The sequence below is a fragment of the Pseudophryne corroboree genome, chromosome 7, assembly GCF_028390025.1.
Source record: "Pseudophryne corroboree isolate aPseCor3 chromosome 7, aPseCor3.hap2, whole genome shotgun sequence".
NCBI classification, from domain to species: domain Eukaryota; kingdom Metazoa; phylum Chordata; class Amphibia; order Anura; family Myobatrachidae; genus Pseudophryne; species Pseudophryne corroboree.
This window is the reverse complement of record NC_086450.1, coordinates 239,351,996-239,373,297: the sequence shown is the minus strand read 5'-3', so window position 1 is coordinate 239,373,297 and position 21,302 is coordinate 239,351,996. Positions and strand designations below refer to the sequence as shown.

General features: G+C 48.0%; 1 protein-coding gene across 5 annotated transcripts in view; it reads left to right on the top strand.

Moving 5' to 3' along the window:
* HSPBAP1 (HSPB1 associated protein 1) overlaps nt 1-21,302 on the top strand; it is a 336,513-nt gene that overhangs the window by 215,806 nt on the left and 99,405 nt on the right. For all 5 annotated transcript variants that reach the window (XM_063934053.1, XM_063934050.1, XM_063934051.1 and 2 more), the window contains exon 3: nt 82-266. In XM_063934053.1, the coding sequence (XP_063790123.1) occupies nt 82-266 (185 nt within the window). The remainder of the gene's footprint in view (nt 1-81; nt 267-21,302) is intronic.

Below are 21,302 nucleotides of genomic sequence, written 5' to 3'. Positions count from 1 at the left end.
TGATTTATATAAAAATCACAGTGTATATGTTTTCAGCCATTTTCATGCCTCTCGCTATCACTCACTTGTGTTTCATTGTAGAGCCACAATTTGAAACCCAGTGTGATTACATTAATGGGACCTTCAGACAGTTCCATGAATGGATCCAGGGAAATTCACAGGAGGAATTTGGACCCTTCAGCCAATGTGACAGGACTGAATTCTGGGCCTATGCAGACTACAAATACCTGGCTGCTCTATTTAATGATAGACCTGAAATACTGCAGGTAAACAGATTTTTACACACTACCTCCATGTTCTCTCGTTCATAAAAACATATCTCTGTATCACCTGCAAAACAGTTTACTTTTTCCATTATCCGTTTATTGTAGTAAGTACCGTGCATTTGGATCTTTATCATAACATAGTAACATAGTATCTAAGGTTGAAAAAAGACAATTGTCCATCGGGTTCAACCTATTTGTGGTCTCCTATGCACGATTATTTTGTATAAAATTTTGACTGAAGTTGCTGACTGCCGTTCCGATTAACCCCTCTTTTTTATAATAACCATAGTGCGTGACTATGCCCCGTAACCCTGGATATCCTTATCCATTAGGAATTTATCTAACCCATTCTTAAAGGTGTTGACTGAGTTGGCCATTACAACTCCCTCAGGCAGGGAATTCCAAACACGTATCGTCCTTACCGTAAAAAAGCCTTTACGCCGTTTTGTGTGGAATCTCCTCTAACCGGAGCGAGTGTCCACGAGTTCTCTGTGTTGATCTAACCAAAAACAGGTCCTGCGCAAGATCTGTATATTGTCCCCTTATATATTTGTAAATGTTGATCATGTCCCCCCTTAATCTCCTCTTTTCCAGTGTAAACATGCCTAGTCTTGCAAGCCTTTCCTCGTATTCCAGCGTCTCCATACCCTTAATTAGTTTGGTCGCCCGCCTTTGAACCTTTTCTAGCTCCAGGATATCCTTTTTGTAGTAAGGTGCCCAGAATTGTACACAGTATTCAAGGTGTGGCCTCACAAGTGATTTATATAATGGGAGTATAATACTCTCGTCCTTAGCATCAATTCCCCGTTTTATGCATGCTAATATCTTATTAGCCTTCTTTGCTGCAGTCCTACTTTGGGTACTACTGCTTAGTTTGCTATCTATGAGGACACCTAAGTCCTTTTCCAGTACAGAATCCCCTAATTTTACCCCATTTAGTAGGTAGGTGATATTTTTGTTCTTGTTACCACAGTGCATTACCTTACACTTGTCTGTATTGAAGCGCATCCTCCATTTCGCTGCCCAAGCTTCTAATTCAACTAAGTCATTCTGAAGCGATTCAGTATCCCCCTCCGCATTTATAACTTTACACAATTTGGTATCATCTGCAAAAATTGACACCATGCTCTCTAGACCTTCTGTTAGGTCGTTAATGAAAATATTGAACAATAGCGGTCCTAATACTGAGCCTTGCGGCACACCACTTAGCACTTCAGTCCAAGTTGAAAAAGATCCATTAACCACAACGCGCTGCTCCCTATTATCTAACCAGTTTTTGACCCAAGTGCATATTGTGCTTCATAACCCTATATACAGTATATCACTGAACAATGATTAAAATTGAAATAAAATGGAATCCTTTAACATGCTGTACGTTTTATCTTGAGATATAAATGTTTTATGCCATATTCTAATTCTGTAGTGTAGTTCATATTATTATCTTTTATTTCTCTTACGTCCTAGAAAATGCTGGGATCCACATTAGTACCATGGGGTATAGACAGGTACACTAGAAGCCACTGGCACTTTAAGAGTTTGAGAGTGTGGGCTGGCCCCTCCTACCAGACTCAGTTTAGAAAATGTACCCGGAGGAGCCGGTCACAGCTAGGGGAGCTCCTAGAGCTTCTTTAGTTTTATTATTTCTCTTATGTCCTAAAGGATGCTGGAGTCCACATTAGTACCATGGGGGTATAGACGGGTCCACTAGGAGCCATTGGCACTCAAAGAGTTTGAGAGTGTGGGCTGGCTCCTCCCTCTATGCCCCTCCTACCAGACTCAGTTTAGAAAATGTGCCCGGAGAAGCCGGTCACAGCTAGGGGAGCTCCTAGAGCTTCTTTAGTTTTATTATTTCTCTTATGTCCTAAAGGATGCTGGAGTCCACATTAGTACCATGGGGGTATAGACGGGTCCACTAGGAGCCATTGGCACTCAAAGAGTTTGAGAGTGTGGGTTGGCTCCTCCCTCTATGCCCCTCCTACCAGACTCAGTTTAGAAAATGTGCCCAGAGGAGCCGGTCACAGCTAGGGGAGCTCTACAGAGTTTCTCTGGTAAAAGTTTATTTTTAGAGTTTATTATTTTACAGGGAGGCTGCTGGCAACAGCCTCCCTGCTTCGTGAGACTAAGGGGGGGGGGGGGGGGAGTAGTGTCTGCCCTGCGGGGTCTGAGCCACTATCTCCGCTGACAGGAAACTGAGCTGCTGAGGGGATCGAACGTTCTCCACCACAGGGGATCGCTCACCCCATCAGCATGCCGCCACCCCCTTACAGAGCCAGAAGATCAGTGGCGAGTCAGTCACCGGCCCCCTTAGCTAGCTACCTGTGTGAAGATGGCAGCAACAGGGTATGGAGCGCAGTACTAACTGCGCTCCGGGGCTCAGCGGTACATAGTGCGGCGCTGTGAGGGGCATCCTGAGCCAGCGCCTACACCCTACACTGACCTCTAAGCCTGTCAGGGTCCCAGGATCGCTGCTAGCATGATTCCTCAGGCCAGTATAATCTCCAGAAGAACGGGAAGACTGCGCCATTAAGGGGGCGGAGCTTCTCAGAGCGGACCCAGCAGCGTTCAGCGCCATTTTCCTGCATGCAGAAACGCTGTCAGTGAAGAGCAGTCCCTCCATATCAACTCTAGCTATCTCTTACGGCACCAGGGGGTTGTAGAAGGGGGGGGAGGCTGTGTACAGACTGTGTAACCTATTAAGGTGCACAGTCAGTGCTGGTTGGGGTCTCTCTATATCTTGAAAGCGCTGTGTGTGGGTTGGCTCCAATCTCTGTGTCTCTCTTGCCATTCTTGGGGGTGAAACTCTATCTATCCTCCCCTGTGTGTGTGTGGAGTGTCTGGTGTCTCCATTTAGCTATGTCCAGGGACTCTGTGTCATATGCTGCAGAGGATATGTCCTCTCAGGATGATCTCATTCCATGTAATCAGGATTGCACTGTTTTAGCGCAGATACCAGCAAGGGAGCCTGAATGGTTATCCTCTATCAAAGCTATGATTTCTCAGATTTCTAATAGGGTTGCACAGAATGAATCTGCAACTCGGGTTTTACAGAACTCTATGGCAGTTTGGTCCAGTTCTGTTACCTCAGGGCCCCCCTCTGTAGGTTCCCACAAACGTGCTCTTGCCCAGATTATGCAAGATGACACGGACACTGATTCTGACACGGCAGACGGTGATGGGGACGTGCTCAGGCAGACCGCATTTCTTACTAAAGAGGTGCAGTTGATGATAGAGGCTATTAGGGATGTGTTGAATATTGCTGATACAACACCTGAGCACCTGTGTCCAAAGAATTAAATACTATTTTTGAGAAAGCATCGGAAAACCCGGAGAAAAAATTCCAGATCCCTAGAAGGGTTCTAGTTGCTTTCCCCTTCCCTGAGGAGGATAGGAAAAAATGGGAAAACCCACCCATAGTGGACGCGTCTGTATCCAGACTCTCGAAAAAGGTGGTTATACCTGTTCCAGGATCTTCCGCCTTAAAGGAGCCAGCTGATCGCAAAATTTATACTACGCTCAAATCCATATACACGGCTTCAGAGGCGATTCTACGTCCCACTATAGTAAAGTGGTCAGGCACGTTACTTGAGGATTTGGATACAATGGATAAAAGTGATGTTGAATTGTTTTTACGTAACATTCAGGATTCTGCGGGATTTATGGTGGAATCCATGAAAGACCTGGGTTCCATGGCTGCAGGGATATCTTCCATGTCTGTCTCAGCTCATAGAGGACTTTGGCTGCGCCAGTCGTCTGCCGACACGGAATCCAGGAGACCCTACCCTACACAGGTCAGGCTCTCTTTGGGGAAGAGTTGGATGCATGGATCTCCACGGCTACAGCAGGTAAGTCACCTTTTCTTCCCTCAGCTGCACCTGCTATGAAGAAACCTTTTTCTTCAGCTGCTTCACAGTCCTTTCAAGTTGCTAAAACAAGAAAGGCCAGACCGTCCAAAACCTTCTTTAGAGGAGGTCGACCAAAATCCAAGAAACCTGCTGCTGTTGGTTCCCAGGAACAGAAGCCTGCTTCAGGTACGCTGAAGTCCTCAGCATGACGTTGGACCGCGCGGTCTGGAGGTAGGGCCGGTGGGGGCGAGACTCAGACATTTCAGTCAAGTCTGGGTGTCGTCCGGCCTGGATCCCTGGGTACAAGATATTGTGTCCCAGGAGTACCGGCTGGAATTTCAAGATCTCCCTCCTCACTGGTTCTTCAAATCAGGCTTGCCAACTTTGCCGGAAGATAGGGCTATCCTACAGGGAGCCATCCAGAAGTTAGTGGAGGCACAGGTTATTGTACCAGTTCCTCACCAGATGCAAAACAAGGGATACTATTCAAACCTTTTCGTGGTACCGAAACCGGATGGTTCGGTCAGGCCCATTCTGAACTTAAAATCACTAAACCCCTTTCTGAGGGAGTTCAAGTTCAAAATGGAGTCTCTAAGGATGGTGATATCAGGTCTGGAGGAGGGGGAATTCCTGGTATCCCTGAATATCAAGGATGCGTACCTCCACATTCCGATTTGGCCGCCGCATCAAGCTAATCTCCGATTCGCACTGTATTTTCAATTCCAGGCCCTGCCATTCGGCCTCTCCACAGCACCAAGGGTATTCACTAAGCTGATGGCGGAAATGATGGTTCTCCTCTGCAGACAGGGGGTGAAAATAATTCCATATCTGGACGATCTGCTGATAAAGGCATCATCCAAGGAGAAGCTGTTACAGTCCATAGCTCTCATGACCCAGCTTCTCAGGGAACATGGTTGGATACTGAATCTTCCAAAATCACATTTGGAACCAACCAGGAGGTTGTCATTTCTGGGAATGCTCCTCGACACGGAAGTGCAGAGGGTGTTTCTTCCAGAGGAAAAAGCGTTGGTGATACAAACAATGGTCCGGGATGTCCTGAAGCCAGCCTGAGTGTCGGTTCATTAGTGCATTCGCCTTCTGGGGAAGATGGTGGCCTCTTACGAGGCTCTGCAGTACGGGAGATTTCTCTGACGTCCTAGTGGATGCTGGGAACTCCGTAAGGACCATGGGGGAATAGACGGGCTCCGCAGGAGACTGGGCACTCTAAAAGAAAGATTAGGTACTATCTGGTGTGCACTGGCTCCTCCCTCTAGGCCCCTCCTCCAGACCTCAGTTAGATTTCTGTGCCCGGCCGAGCTGGATGCACACTAGGGGCTCTCCTGAGCTCCTAGAAAGAAAGTATATGTTAGGTTTTTTATTTTACAGTGAGACCTGCTGGCAACAGGCTCACTGCAACGAGGGACTAAGGGGAGAAGAAGCGAACCTACATGCTTGCAGCTAGCTTGGGCTTCTTAGGCTACTGGACACCATTAGCTCCAGAGGGATCGACCGCAGGACCCGTCCTTGGTGTTCGTTCCCGGAGCCGCGCCGCCGCCCCCCTTACAGAGCCAGAAGCATGAAGATGGTCCGGAAAATCGGCGGCAGAAGACTTCAGTCTTCACCAAGGTAGCGCACAGCACTGCAGCTGTGCGCCATTGCTCCTCATACACACTTCACACTCCGGTCACTGAGGGTGCAGGGCGCTGGGGGGGGGCGCCCTGAGCAGCAATAAAAACACCTTGGCTGGCAAAATAATCACAATATATAGCCCCAGAGGCTATATATGTGATAATTACCCCTGCCAGAATCCATAAAAAAGCGGGAGAAAAGTCAGTGAAAAAGGGGCGGAGCTATCTCCCTCGGCACACTGGCGCCATTTTCTCTTCACAGTGTAGCTGGAAGACAGCTCCCCAGGCTCTCCCCTGTAGTTTTCAGGCTCAAAGGGTTAAAAAGAGAGGGGGGGCACTAAATTTAGGCGCAATATTGTTTATACAAGCAGCTATTGGGGAAAATTCACTCAGTGATAGTGTTTATCCCTACATTATATAGCGCTCTGGTGTGTGCTGGCATACTCTCTCTCTGTCTCCCCAAAGGGCTGTGTGGGGTCCTGTCCTCAGTCAGAGCATTCCCTGTGTGTGTGCGGTGTGTCGGTACGGCTGTGTCGACATGTTTGATGAGGAGGCTTATGTGGAGGCGGAGCAGATGCCGATAAATGGGATGTCGCCCCCTGTGGGCCGACACCAGAGTGGATGGATAGGTGGAAGGTATTAACCGACAGTGTCAACTCCTTACATAAAAGGCTGGATGACGTAACAGCTATGGGACAGCCGGCTTCTCAGCCCGCGCCTGCCCAGGCGTCTCAAAGGACATCAGGGGCTCAAAAACGCCCGCTCCCTCAGATGGCAGACACAGATGTCGACACGGAGTCTGACTCCAGTGTCAACGAGGTTGAGACATATACACAATCCACTAGGAACATCCGTTACATGATCCCGGCAAAAAAAAAAAAAAAAAAATGTGTTACACATTTCTGACATTAACCCAAGTACCACTAAAAAAGGGTTTTATGTTTGGGGAGAAAAAGCAGGCAGTGTTTTGTTCCCCCATCAAATGAGTGAATGAAGTGTGAAAAAGCGTGGGTTTCCCCGATAAGAAACTGGTCATTTCTAAAAAGTTACTGATGGCGTACCTTTTCCCGCCAGAGGATAAGTTACGCTGGGAGATATCCCCTAGGGTGGATAAGGCGCTCACACGTTTGTCAAAAAAGGTGGCACTGCCGTCTTAGGATACGGCCACTTTGAAGGTACCTGCTGATAAAAAGCAGGAGGCTATCCTGAAGTCTGTATTTACACACTCAGGTACTAGACTGAGACCTGCAGATAGTGCTGCTGCAGCGTGGTCTGTAACTCTGTCAAACAGGGATACTATTTTGCGAACATAAGTCGTCGTCTTATATATGAGGGATGCACAGAGGGATATTTTGCCAGCTGGCATCCAGAATTAATGCAATGTCCATTCTGTCAGGAGGGTATTAGAGACCCGACACTGGACAGGTGATGCTGACTTTAAAAGGCACATAGAGCCTTATAAGGGTGAGGAATTGTTTGGGGATGGTCTCTGGGACCTCGTATCCACAGCAACAGCTGGGAAGAAAAATTTTTACCTCAGGTTTTCTCACAGCCTAAGAAAGCACTGTATTATCAGGTACAGTCCTTTCGGCTTCAGAAAAGCAAGCGGGTCAAAGGCGCTTCCTTTCTGCACAGAGACGAGGGAAGAGGGAAAAAGCTGCACCAGTCAGCCAGTTCCCAGAATCAAAATTCTTCCCCCGCTTCCTCTGAGTCCACCGCATGACGCAGGGGCTCCACAGGCGTAGCCAGGTACGGTGGGGGGCCGCCTCAAAAATTTCAGCGATCAGTGGGCTCGCTCACAGGTGGATCCCTGGATCCTTCAAGTAGTATCTCAGGGGTACAGGCTGGAATTCGAGGCGTCTTACCCCCGCCGTTTCCTCAAATCTGCCTTGCCGACAACTCCCTCAGGCAGGGAGGCTGTGCTAGAGGCAATTCACAAGCTGTATTCCCAGCAGGTGATAGTCAAGGTGCCCCTACTTCAACAAGGACGGGGTTACTATTCCACACTGTTTGTGGTACCGAAACCGGACGGTTCGGTGAGACCCATTTTAAATTTGAAGTCCTTGAACACATACATAAAAAAATTCAAGTTCAAGATGGAATCGCTCAGGGCGGTTATTGCAAGCCTGGAGGAGGGGGATTACACGGTATCCCTGGACATCAAGGATGCTTACCTACATGTCCCCATTTACCATCCTCACCAGGAGTACCTCAGATTTGTGGTACAGGATTGCCATTACCAATTCCAAACACTGCCGTTTGGACTGTCCACGGCACCAAGGGTCTTTACCAAGGTAATGGCAGAAATGATGATACTCCTTCGAAAAAAGGGAGTTTTTAATTATCCCGTACTTGGACGATCTCCTTATAAAGGCGAGGTCCATGGAGCAGTTGTTGGTCGGAGTAGCACTATCTCGGGAAGTGCTACAACAGCACGGATGGATTCTATACATTCCAAAGTCACAGCTGGTTCCTACCACACGCCTGCTGTTCCTGGGGATGGTTCTGGACACAGAACAGAAAAAAAGTGTTTCTCCTGCAGGAGAAAGCCAAGGAGCTGTCATCTCTAGTCAGAGACCTCCTGAAACCAAAACAGGTATCGGTGCATCACTGCACACGAGTCCTGGGAAAAATGGTAGCTTCTTACGAAGCAAAATTCCATTCGGCAGGTTCCATGCAAGAACCTTTCAGTGGGACCTCTTGGACAAGTGGTCGGAATCGCATCTTCAGATGCATCGGCTGATAACCCTGTCTCCAAGGACCAGGGTATCTCTACTGTGGTGGCTGCAGAGTGCTCATCTTCAGAGGGCCGCAGATTCGGCATACAGGACTGGGTCCTGGTAACCACGGATGCCAGCCTTCGAGGCTGGGGGGCAGTCACACAGGGAAGAAATTTCCAAGGACTTTGGTCAAGTCAGGAGTCGTCCCTACACATAAATATTCTGGAACTGAGGGCCATTTACAATGCCCTAAGTCTGGCAAGGCCTCTGCTTCAAAACCAGCCGGTACTGATCCAATCAGACAACATCACGGCAGTCGCCCATGTAAACCGACGGGGCGACACAAGAAGCAGGATGGCGATGGCAGAAGCCACAAGGATTCTCCGATGGGCGGAAAATCACGTCTTAGCACTGTCAGCAGTGTTCATTCCGGGAGTGGACAACTGGGAAGCAGACTTCCTCAGCAGACACGACCGACACCCGGGAGAGTGGGGACTTCATCCAGAAGTCTTCCAACTGTTGGTAAACCGTTGGGAAAGGCCACAGGTGGACATGATGGCGTCCTGCCTAAACAAAAAACTAGATATTGCGCCAGGTCAAGGGACCCTCAGGCAATAGCTGTGGACGCTCTAGTGACACCGTGGGTGTACCAGTCGGTTTATGTATTCCCTCCTCTGCCTCTCATACCAAAGGTGCTGAGAATAATAAGAAAACGAGGAGTAAGAACGATACTCGTGGTTCCGGATGGGCCAAGAAGAGCTTGGTACCCAGAACTTCAAGAAATAATATCAGAGGACCCATGGCCTCTACCGCTCAGACAGGATCTGCTACAGCAGGGGCCCTGTCTGTTCCAAGACTTACCGCGGCTGCGTTGGACGGCATGGCGGTTGAATTCCGGATCCTAAAGCAAAAGGGCATTCCGGAGGAAGTCATTCCTACGCTGATAAAAGCCAGGAAAGAAGTAACCGCAAACCATTATCACTGTATTTGGCGAAAATATGTTGCGTGGTTTGAGGCCAGGAAGGCCCCAACAGAGGAATTTCAGCTGGGTCGTTTTCTGCACTTCCTACAGTCAGGAGTGACTATGGGCCTAAAATTGGGTTCCATTAAGGTCCAGATTTCGGCTCTGTCGATTTTCTTCCAGAAAGAACTGGCTTCACTGCCTGGAGTTCAGACATTTGTAAAGGGAGTGCTACATATTCAGCCCCTTTTTTTGTGCCTTCTGTGGCACCTTGGGATCTCAACATGGTGTTGAGTTTCTTAAAATCACATTGGTTTGAGCCACTTAAAACTGTTGATTTGAAATATCTCACGTGGAAAGTGGTCATGTTATTGGCCTTGGCTTCAGCCAGGCGTGTGTCAGAATTGGCGGCTTTGTCATGTAAAAGCCCTTATCTGATTTTCCGTATGGATAGGGCAGAATTGAGGACTCGTCCCCAGTTTCTCCCTAAGGTGGTATCAGCTTTTCACTTGAACCAACCTATTGTAGTGCCTGCGGCTACTAGGGACTTGGAAGATTCCAAGTTACTGGACGTAGTCAGGGCCTTAAAAAATTATATTTCCAGGATGGCTGGAGTCAGGAAAACTGACTCGTTTTTTTATCCTGTAGGCACCCAACAAAATAGGTGCTCCTGCTTCTAAGCAGACTATTGCTCGCTGAATTTGAAGCACAATTCAGCTGGAGCATTCTGCGGCTGGATTGCCGCATCCTAAATCAGTAACAGCCCATTCCACGAGGAAAGTGGGCTCATCTTGGGCGGCTGCCCGAGGGGTCTCGGCTTTACAACTTTGCCGAGCTGCAACTTGGTCAGGGGCAAACACGTTTGCTAAATTCTACAAATTTGATACCCTGGCTGAGGAGGACCTTGAGTTCTCTCATTCGGTGCGGCAGAGTCATCCGCACTCTCCCGCCCGTTTGGGAGCTTTGGTATAATCCCCATGGTCCTTACGGAGTTCCCAGCATCCACTAGGACGTCAGAGAAAATAAGATTTTACTCACCGGTAAATCTATTTCTCGTAGTCCGTAGTGGATGCTGGGCGCCCATCCCAAGTGCGGATTGTCTGCAATACTTGTATATAGTTATTGCCTAACTAAAGGGTTATTGTTGAGCCATCTGTTGAGAGGCTCAGTTATATTTCATACTGTTAACTGGGTATAGTATCACGAGTTATACGGTGTGATTGGTGTGGCTGGTATGAGTCTTACCCGGGATTCAAAATCCTTCCTTATTGTGTCAGCTCTTCCGGGCACAGTATCCTAACTGAGGTCTGGAGGAGGGGCATAGAGGGAGGAGCCAGTGCACACCAGATAGTACCTAATCTTTCTTTTAGAGTGCCCAGTCTCCTGCGAAGCCCGTCTATTCCCCCATGGTCCTTACGGAGTTCCCAGCATCCACTACGGACTACGAGAAATAGATTTACCGGTGAGTAAAATCTTATTTTCATGCTCGGCCCTTCCAACTGGATCTACTGGACAAATGGTCAGGATCTCATCTACACATGCACCAGAGAATACGTCTGTCGCCAAAGGCTAGGATTTCACTCCTCTGGTGGCTGCAATTACCTCACCTTCTGGAGGGCCGCAGATTCGGGATTCAGGACTGGATCCTTTTAACTACGGATGCAAGTCTCCGGGGCTGGGGCGCAGTCACTCAAGGGGAAACCTTCCAAGGAAGATGGTCAAGTCTGGAAGCCGACCTGCCGATAAACATTCTGGAACTAAGAGCTGTCTACAACGGTTTTCTCCAAGCGGGCCATCTTCTGCGAGATCGGGCCATTCAAGTGCAGTCGGACAATGTAACGACAGTGGCTTACATAAACCGACAGGGCGGAACGAAGAGCAATGTCAGAGGTAACAAGAATCATCCTCTGGGCGGACAAACACGTGTTGACGCTGTTGGCAATCTTCATTCTGGGAGTAGATAACTGGGAAGCGGACTTCCTCAGCAGACACGATCTCCATCCAGGAGAGTATGGTCTCCATCCGGAGGTGTTCAAGGAGGTAACAGATCTTTGGGGCGTACCCAAAATAGACATGATGGCCTCTCGTCTCAACAAGAAGCTTCGGCAATATTGTTCCCGGTTGAGGGACCCGCAAGTAGTGGCGCTGGATGCCCTAGTGACTCCATGGGTGTTCCAGTCAGTGTACATGTTTCCTCCACTTCCACTCATTCCAAGAGTTCTCAAACTCATAAGGAGAAAAGGAGTTCAGGCTATCCTCATCCATAAAGGTCCAAATTTCGGCCCTATCCATTTTCTTCCAGAAACAGCTGGCTGCCCTCCCTGAGGTTCAGACTTTTTTTAAGAGAATTCTGCACATCCAGCCTCTCTTTGTGCCGCCTACGGCGCCCTGGGATCTTAACGTGGTGTTGCAGTTCCTCTAGTTGGACTGGTTTGAGCCTCTACAGGAGGTTGAGGTCAAGTTTCTCACGTGGTAGGCTGTCACTTTGTTGGCCTTGGCTTCTGCTAGATGTGTGTCAGAGTTGGGGGCTTTGTCATGTAATAGCCCACACTTTATCTTCCATGAAGATAGAGCTGAGCTCCGGACACGTCCGCAGTTCCTTCCGAAGGTTGTATTGGCATTTCATATCAACCAACCTATTGTGGTGCCAGTTGCTACTGACTCCTCAGTTTCATCAAAGTCCTTGGATGTTGTAAGGGCTCTGAAAATCTATGTTTAGAGGACTGCTCGTCACAGAAAATCGGACTCTCTGTTTGTCCTGTATGATCCCAAATAACTTAGGTGTCCTGCTTCTAAGCAGACGATCTCTCGCTGGATCATCCCAGATTTCTACAAGGATGTCACATACTGAGAAAGAGACGCAGTTTTTGAGGAAATCTGTGGTGGGGTTACAATATTTGGCCCCCGCTACTTCATCATAAACCCCACCTACATACTCACAAAACCATACACTTGCCAAGATAATGCAAGCTGACACTGATTCCGACTCTGATACAGGGGACGGTGATGGAGATATGCAGGGGGGGATGCATCCCTTGCTTAAGGGGTGCAACTAATGATTGAAGCCATTAGGGATGTTTTACACATTTCACCGCTTAAACGCCTTGAATACGTCGATGATAACTATTATTCATGGTTCTTAACTACACAGGGCCATACGAGACTTTCAATGGGACTGTACATAAGGAACAAGTAGTCTGCTTTATTGCTGGCCTCATATCTCTCCAATTGGGATCAGCACCACATGCAGTAATTTTTTATTGAAATTTTAAATTATATTTATAGTAATTTTATATAATTTTTGTTTTGTTTAATTTTATATATTGATGTACTATATGAATTGCTTCATGCTATTAAATATGTGTATTGTAATGATCTGTTCTTCTCATATGTGACCAATAAGCGCTACGTATTCTATTGTTTTCGTATCTATTTGGGGTCTGACCAACCCCTTTTTTGTTTAAGCAGCTGTGTAGAACCTCCCAATCAAGTGCCAGGAGCTAATTACCTTAGGGTAATTTTCTTCTCCCATTTCCATTTCTGAGAACGTACCTGAACAGGTGGAGGAATCTTATTTTACAGAAAGTAAGAAATCCTCGCTTACCTTTCTGGTTTCCAAGGAGTTAAACTCTTTGTTTGAAAAATCCTGGGAAAACCCTGAGAAAAAATTCCAGATCCCAAAAGGGTTCTTATTGCTTTCCCTTTTCCTGAAGAGGATAGAAAAAAGTGGGAAACCCCCCCTAGAGTTGACGCTTCTGTATCTAGGCTGTCAAAAAAAGTGGTTTTACCTGTTCCTAGATCAACCGCTTTGAAAGAGCCGGCTGACCGAAAAAATTGAGACTACACTCAAATCACTATACACTGCTACTGGCGTAGCTTTTTAAGGCCCACTATTGCTTGTGCGTGGATTTCTAAAGCCATAGTGAAGTGGGCCGGCACATTGCTAGAGGACTTAGATACTATGGATAGGAGTGACATTGATTTGTTCTTACGTCACATACAGGATTCTGCGGGATTCACGGTGGAGGCTGTGAAGAACCTTGGCATGCTGAATGCACGGGCTACTTCTCTGGCAGTCTCAGCGCGCAGAGGACTCTGGCCACGCCAATGGACTGCAGATGCAGAATCCAAGAGAAGTGTGGAGAACTTACCCTTCACAGGTAAGGCTCTGTTTGGTGATGCATTGGATGCGTGGATCTCCACGGCAACTGCGGGTAAGTCAACCTTTCTTCCATCAGCAGCACCCCCAGCTAGGAAATCTTATCCTTCACCTTCCTTTCGGACCGCAAAATTTAAAAAATCCAAACCCCCTGTTAGGGTCTCCTGCCCTGTGCTGCCACGTCGTCATGGCAACCGGGAGACAAGTGCTAGTGGAGTAACCTGAGCGCAGCTGATACTCCGGTTCGGGTCTTTTGCTGTGCAGTGGTTATAGGCTCTGTGCACGGCAGGGGATCCGGTGCTGGTTTTTGTGCTCACAGTCTGTGAGGTCTGAGTGGGGCGTGGACAGCACCTGCTTTATAAGGCCTCTTTGGTACTGGTGTCTCAGGGCTGGGTCATTCCACTGGGTATCATGGGCCAACCTCCGAAACTCCGTACAGTAAACCTCAACTGGCCTTCGCCCTTGCTTAAGGATCGAAATCTGAGCCTCGGCTGAGGCCGTCTTGTCAGGGTCATCATACAACATGCCCAGTGCCGTAAAAAAAGCATCAACACTTTTAAGCGACGGACAGTCAGGCTGCAACCCATATGCCCAGACCTGTGGGTCTCCTTGTAGCAAGGAAATCACTATGCCCACCCGCTGAATCTCCGACCCAGAAGACTGAGGCCTAAGCCGGAAGTATAGCTTGCAGCTCTCCTTGAAACAAAAGAACTGCGAGCGATCTCCAGAAAAACGATCCGGGAGATTTACTTTCGGCTCCTTAACCCCTGCAGGTGCTGCTGCTGCGGGAGCTCCGCCAGCAGCCTGGGAGGTGTGCATTTTAATGGACAAATCATTAAATTGCCGAGTCAGGACCTGCACCTGATCGACCACCTGTTGCAACGTATTTTGAGGGGTATGCTCCATATTCCCACAAAATTTCAACAGGAGTATTAGGCTGCTGAATATGTTATGCACACCAGTGCCTGCAGGAAAGTACTAGTGTCAGAACTGTTATGCACTCCAGTGTCTGCAGGAATGTACTGGTGTTTGAACTGTTATGCAAAACAAATGGACTCACAGACAAACTGGGGAATATGACATAACGTACACAGAAGGTGATAGGGTAACAAAATACACACACAGTGAACAGAGAAGCCCAGAGGCTAAGGAACTGGGTATCTCCCTTGTATTAGAACTGCTCAGATGTAAAAAGCAAGATGTTGTGTTTTAATACGTAGAGAACCCGAAATGCTGTTGCTAAGGGCAACAGCAAAACCCTAAAGGGTTACCAACGGGTGTGGCAGTAAACTCCTTGGTCAGAGATGGAATGATAGACACAAGGAGAGCCTCCACAATCCTGATTCTCACTTGCAGTGCACAGGTTTAAGCTTACTGCCACTAAACTGACCCCTGACACCTAGCACAGTGAGACAGGATTAGACAGGCAAGTGTTAGAATACAGCCGCAAACTTGCTAAGTTCACAGAGTAATAACAGAACCCCAGCAAGCTAAACGACTGACTCCAGTCTTACTGCTAGGTCTGGATTGGCAGAGTGTAATACCAAATCCCCAGGCCTATTTGCAGTAAGCAACAAACAAATACAAAGCTACACAGTACTGGCTAACTTTCATGAACTGACTAACCAACAGAGATTCAGCAGCATCTGCTTACCCTGAAAAGAGGCCTTATAAAGCAGGTGCTGTCCACGCCCCACTCAGACCTCACAGACTGTGAGCACAAAAACCAGCACCGGATCCCCTGCCGTGCACAGAGCCTATAACCACTGCACAGCAAAAGACCCGAACCGGAGTATCAGCTGCGCTCAGGTTACTCCACTAGCACTTGTCTCCCGGTTGCCATGACGACGTGGCAGCACAGGGCAGGAGACCCTAACACCCCCTCACACCTTCTTTAGAGGAGGTCTGGGAAAATCCAGAAAACCTGCACCATCAGGTTACCAGGAACAGAAACCAGGTTCTGTTTCCTCAGAATAGTCACCATAATGGCGGACCTCCCAGCCTGGAGGTCGGGCAGGTGGGAGCGAGACTAAAAGCTTTCAGTCACGTTTGGGCATCATCATGCCTAGACCCCTGGGTAAAAGATATTGTTGCCCAGGGTTACAGGCTGGAGTTTCAAGAGCTCCCACCTCACAGATTCTTCAAGTCGGGCTTACCAGCTTTGCTGACAGAAAGGGCCATCCTACAGGAAGCCATTCAAAAATTGGTTCAAACAAATGTCATTGTTCCAGTTCCACTTCACCTACAACACAAGGGTTATTATTCAAGCCTGTTTGTGGTACCGAAACCGGACGGTTCGGTAAGGCCAATATTAAACCTAAAGTAATTGAACCCCTACTTGAGGGAATTCAAATTCAAGTTGGAGTCTCTGAGAGCGGTGATCTCAGATCTGGAGGAGGGGGAATTCCTAGTATCCCTGGATATCAAGGATGCATACCTTCACATTCTGATCTGACCGCCTCACCAGGCTTATCTCAGATTTGCACTGCTGGACTGTCACTATCAGTTCCAGGCACTGCCTTTTGGCCTATCCACAGCACCGAGTGTGTTCACCAAGGTCATGGCAGAGATGATGCTACTCCTCCGCAGACAGGGTGTGAACATAATTCCATATCTGGACGATCTGCTGATTAAAGCATCTTCCAAGCAGAAGATGTTGCAGAGTATTTCTCTCTCAACTCGACTACTCCAGGATTATGGGTGGAGCCTGAATCTTCCAAAGGCACATTTGGAGCTGACAAAGAGACTGCCCTTCTTGGGGATGATACTCGATACGGAAGTGCAGAAGGTGTTTCTTCCGGTGGAGAAAGCATTGGTGATCCAATCAATGGTCCGGGAGCTTCTGAAGCCAACCCGGGTATCGGTTCATCAGTGTATTCGCCTTCTGGGGAAGATGGTAGCCTCCTACGAGGCTCTTCAGTACGGAAGATTCCAAGCGAGGTTCTTCCAACTGGATCTCCTAGACAAGTGGTCGGGATCACACCTTCACATGCACCAGCAGATACGCCTGTCGCCAAAAGCCAGAATTTCATTCCTCTGGTGGCTCCAAGTGTCTCACCTACTCGAAGGCCGCAGGTTCGGGATTCATAACTGAATCCTTCTAACCTCGGACGCAAGTCTAAGAGGTTGGGGAGCTGTCACCCAAGGGGAAAATTTCCGAGGAAGGTGGTCAAGTCAGGAATCTCTCCTTCCGATAAACATTCTGGAACTAAGGGCCATTTACAACGGCCTTTTACAAGCGGCACATCTTCTGCAAAATCAAGCCATTCAGGTTCAGTCGGACAATGTCACAGCGGTGTCCTACATAAACAGACAGGACGGAACGAAGAGCAAAGCTGAGATGTCGGAGGTTGCAAGAATCCTCCTGTGGGCAGAAAAGCACGCGGTGGCGCTGTCAGCAATGTTCATTCCGGGAGAGGACAACTCGTAAAGTGGGTTCTTTCTGAGCGCCTGCCGAGTAGCTACTTGGTCAGGGTCGAACACGTTTGCTAAGTTCCACAAGTTCGATACTTTGGCCTCTGAGGACCTAGAGTTTGGTCAATCAGTTCTGCAGGAACCTCAGCACTCTCCCCTCCGTACTGGGAGCTTTGGTACATACCCATGGTACTAATGTGGACCCCAGCATCCTCTAGGACGTAAGAGAAAATCGGATTTTAATTACCTACCGATAAATCATTTTCTCATAGTCCGTAGAGGAAGCTGGGCGCCCGCCCAGTGCTTCATGTTCCTGCATTGTTACTTGGCTCAGTTTGTGAGTTCAGCCATTGCTGAATCGTTCTAAGTTGGTTAGCTTGACTTTCCTTTTGTTGTAAGTGTGAGCTCGTGTGAATCTCACCACTATCTGTGAATTTCCTTCTCTCGAAGTATGTCTGTCTCCTCGGGCAGAGTTTCTAGACTGAGTCTGGTAGGAGGGGCATAGAGAGAGGAGCCAGCCCACACTATTAATCTCTTAAAGTGCCAGTGGCTCCTAGTGGACCTGTCTATACCCCATGGTACTAATGTGGACCCCAGCATCCTCTACGGACTACGAGAAAAGGATTTACCGGTAGGTAATTAAAATCCTATTTTTGAAGGCAGTGTCGTCACTAAGGTTGGTGTCATCCAGTGCGGACTCCTCACGCGCCAAAGGGGACGTTCCCTCGTATATGTGAAGCCATGCCCTTTTGTGTATGACATTTGGGGGGAGTAGCCGTTCGTAATGCCCCCATTCTCGTCACGCTGGGGGCTTTTCCGGCATTCCAGGAGCTGCTGGGCAGCCCCCAGCCTCTCCTGGCAAGCATGCCTTATCTATCACTGCTGCACTGCTACTTTGGTGTCACCCACTGCAGTCTATAGCTCCCTAGTGACACAACTGTTTGAAGGTGATTCAAAGTGTTTGACACACTGTGCAGGGAATATACATAGTAACGGTGCAAAACCTTACAGTGCAACCTGTACTATATAGGCTTTTGCATTGTGTGTCCATCTTCAGTACTCTTTTTTATATATCAGAATAACTGTTTACTATTGGACATGTGTGCAGAAAATGTACCATTATTGGATGGTTGCCTGACGCTTCTGCTTCTAATGCAGAATATGCATTTGAACATTATTTATACATCTTGAAAATTAAACATATAACTTCGTTAACATGACCATATTTATTTATTTATTTAAAAATAGTTATAATTTGCGATTGGTATCATTTCTATAATATCAGCTGATGCTGAATTGTTGATGCCATATCGCTGCTAGGGGCCAGTACTTTATGTACATGGGAAAAAGAGTTAAAAAAAATTCTGCACTTCTTCCAAAGAAAATGTCAAATTCAATTAAATGTACAAATCTTTAAGCTGGGATAGACAGCTGCTTAAACACTAGCCAAATGCCCATTGCTGTCTTGAGATGAGCCGGAGGCTTGTTTGGGTGATGTTCTTGCATTCCAGCGTTGTTCTGAGAGGTGAGGGGCGGCCAGCCATGTCTGCGATATTTCCGTGATTAATTGGGCCATTTGTAACGTGCTTCAGATTGCGATTGCTCTGTTTATCTTCTGCAGCTGCACCAGTCAAGGTAATGATTCCATTATCCCACTCAATGAACACTATCCTGCATTTTAATATTTCTTACTTCATTATATCAAATTTAGCATCAGCGATCAAGCTATTAACTATTGCACTGCCAGATGCATCGTGGCGTGGAACCTGCCAGCAGAGGGTTTAAATCAGATTTATCAGCCATTTCCTACACTTACTTTGCTCAGATTCTTGGGATAACTGTGCCATTGTGTGTGTATATTGTGTTATCCATCTCCAGCGGAAAATAAAACGACTGACAATTAGCATGCAGGACAAATTAGCATGTTCCAGACTGATAATGTGCGTGACCTTGATTAATGCATGTAAAGTCCTTTTTAATGTGTTCTTTTTTTTTATACTTTCCTTTTATTATATAAACTTCCAAACATAGTTGAATGCAGTTTTGTTGCTTTAAACTTTAATAGACTGAAGTTATATTTTCAGCCACACTCTGGTCAATGTAGAATGTAGTTATATGTTACTTTCATTACTCTTCCCTTGTACAGTCAGGCACTGGGGTCTTGCACCCTATCCTTACCGCTGCACCGCTCAGTCTTGATTGTGGTGTCTCGTTGGAAGCGTCCTGGCTGCCACACTGTTTGCCTCTGTGGTGGTCGCGGCACCCCTAGATACCACATGGACTCCCTGCAATCTTTCTTTCCATCTCCCAATACTGGGCTTCGCCATGTTGCCGCTGGTGCCCTCAGTCCAGTCAACTGACTCTAGCTTCCAGTGGCTGTACAGAAGGCGGATAAAACGACTTCCAGCAGCACTTGCAAATTGCCCAGAACAATGTTGCTTTCCAGAGTAACGTTCCTAGGCTCCTGGCTCCTGTGCTCTGCTGCAGCTCTGGTTCTCAGTCCCTGTGTTGTGGAACTACTAGTACCAGCTGGGCGTGTTTGTTGCCATATCCAGCGGTGTGCTTAGTTTCTGAAGATTATATCATCTGGTCCGCTAGCACACTTCTCTGGCACTTTGCTTAGTAAGTGTATCCTGTTTGTTATGTATAGTCTAGCTCACCAGTTCCAGGTGTATCCTTCTCACTGGGTTTAGCCCAGCTCACCAGTTCCAAGTGTTTCCTGCTCGCTGGGTTTAGCCCAGCTCACCAGTTCCAAGTATATCCTGCTCGCTTGGTTTAGCCCAGCTCACCAGTTCCAAGTGTATCCTGCTCGCTTGGTGTAGCCCAGCTTACCAGTTCCAAGTTTATCCTGCTCGCTGGGTTTAGTCCAGCTCACCAGTTTCAGGTGTATCCTGCTCACTGGGTTTAGCGCAGCTCACCAGTTCCAAGGTTTCTGCACGCTGGGTTTTTCCTGAGCTCACTGATCCCAAGTGCATCTTGGTCTCTGGATCTGCTCCAGTTCACCGGTTCCAGTATGGCCAGTGCTAACTGCACTCAGTCAGGAACTCCTGTTCCTGCTCCTTCCAGTTCAGCCAGTGCAAACACATATTCAGAGGTAATCATGTTCTTGTTCCAGTTATCTGTATCAGTCTGGTCTTTACAAGTCTGCTCTAAGTCTTCTGATTCAATTCTGCTCTAGAGGTCTCAGTTCTAGTATGTTCCCTACAGAACTTCCCAGTGCATAACTTACTCAAGGCCAGCCCAAGCTTAGCAAGAGGTGAGATGTACAGGGTGAGAGGTAGGGAGAGAGCAGGTAAGGCGCACAGGGGGAGAGATAGGGAGATAGAAGTGTAGGGGGAGAGAGCAGGGAAGAGGTGTGCAAGGAAATAGTAATAAGTCCCTATCTGTCCCTAACCTGCCATATCCCAGGTGATGGTGTGCACTCCTGTGGATCCGACTCCTGGATTGGAGTGGTGAGTGCAGGGGGAGAGAGAGCAGGGAAGAGGTGTGCAAGGAAATAGTAATAAGTCCCTATCTTCCCCTAACCTGCAGTATCCCAGGTGATAGTGTGCACTCCTGTGGATCCGACTCCTGGATTGGAGTGGTGAGTGCAGCACTGACAGGTCCCATCAGTTGTTGCTGATGCAAGAGTCCCTGCTTTGTCTTTGTACGTGGGGGGGGGGGGCTGTTGGTATTGACCATATGAGCATCAGTCTGAGCCCGGTGAGTGTAGCGCTGACAGGTTCCCACTCCATGTGTGTAAAGCAGCAGTTAGGCCAGGCACCAGGTAACGAGGGTAGGCAGGATGGGGACAGCCGGGCAGAGCAGTGGGCAGCCAGGTATACCCCAGAGCAGCCTGTGGCCATTTGAAATGTGGTGCCAGCTCGTGAGCCAGTCAGGAGCTGCCACTGCCTGATTGGCTGCTGGTCCACGACCTCAGATTGGCTTGCGACTGGCACGGTATTTCAAATGCTGTTGGTGGCGCTGTTTGTTTTCATGGCTGTCTGGTGCCCTCCTCACTGTGGCATCTTACTCGGCTGCGTACACGGCGTAATGGTCGGGCCGGCACTGACTTTACTGAGACTTCCAGTATCCTGGAAATTACTGAATGTCCGTCATACTCTCTGTCATTCCTCTGTGATAGGTGGCCATGTTGGGTAGATGGTGCTTCTCTATCCACATTTTTCCCCCATGCTTCCTGTTATTTCTCTGCAGCTGGCATCAATGTTAGGAGGGTGGAGCTTCTATGTCTTCATCCACCGTGCTCTCTGTCACTTCTCTGCAGCAAGCTGACATGTTAAAAGGGTGGTGCTTCTCTTGCTAGCTATATCCA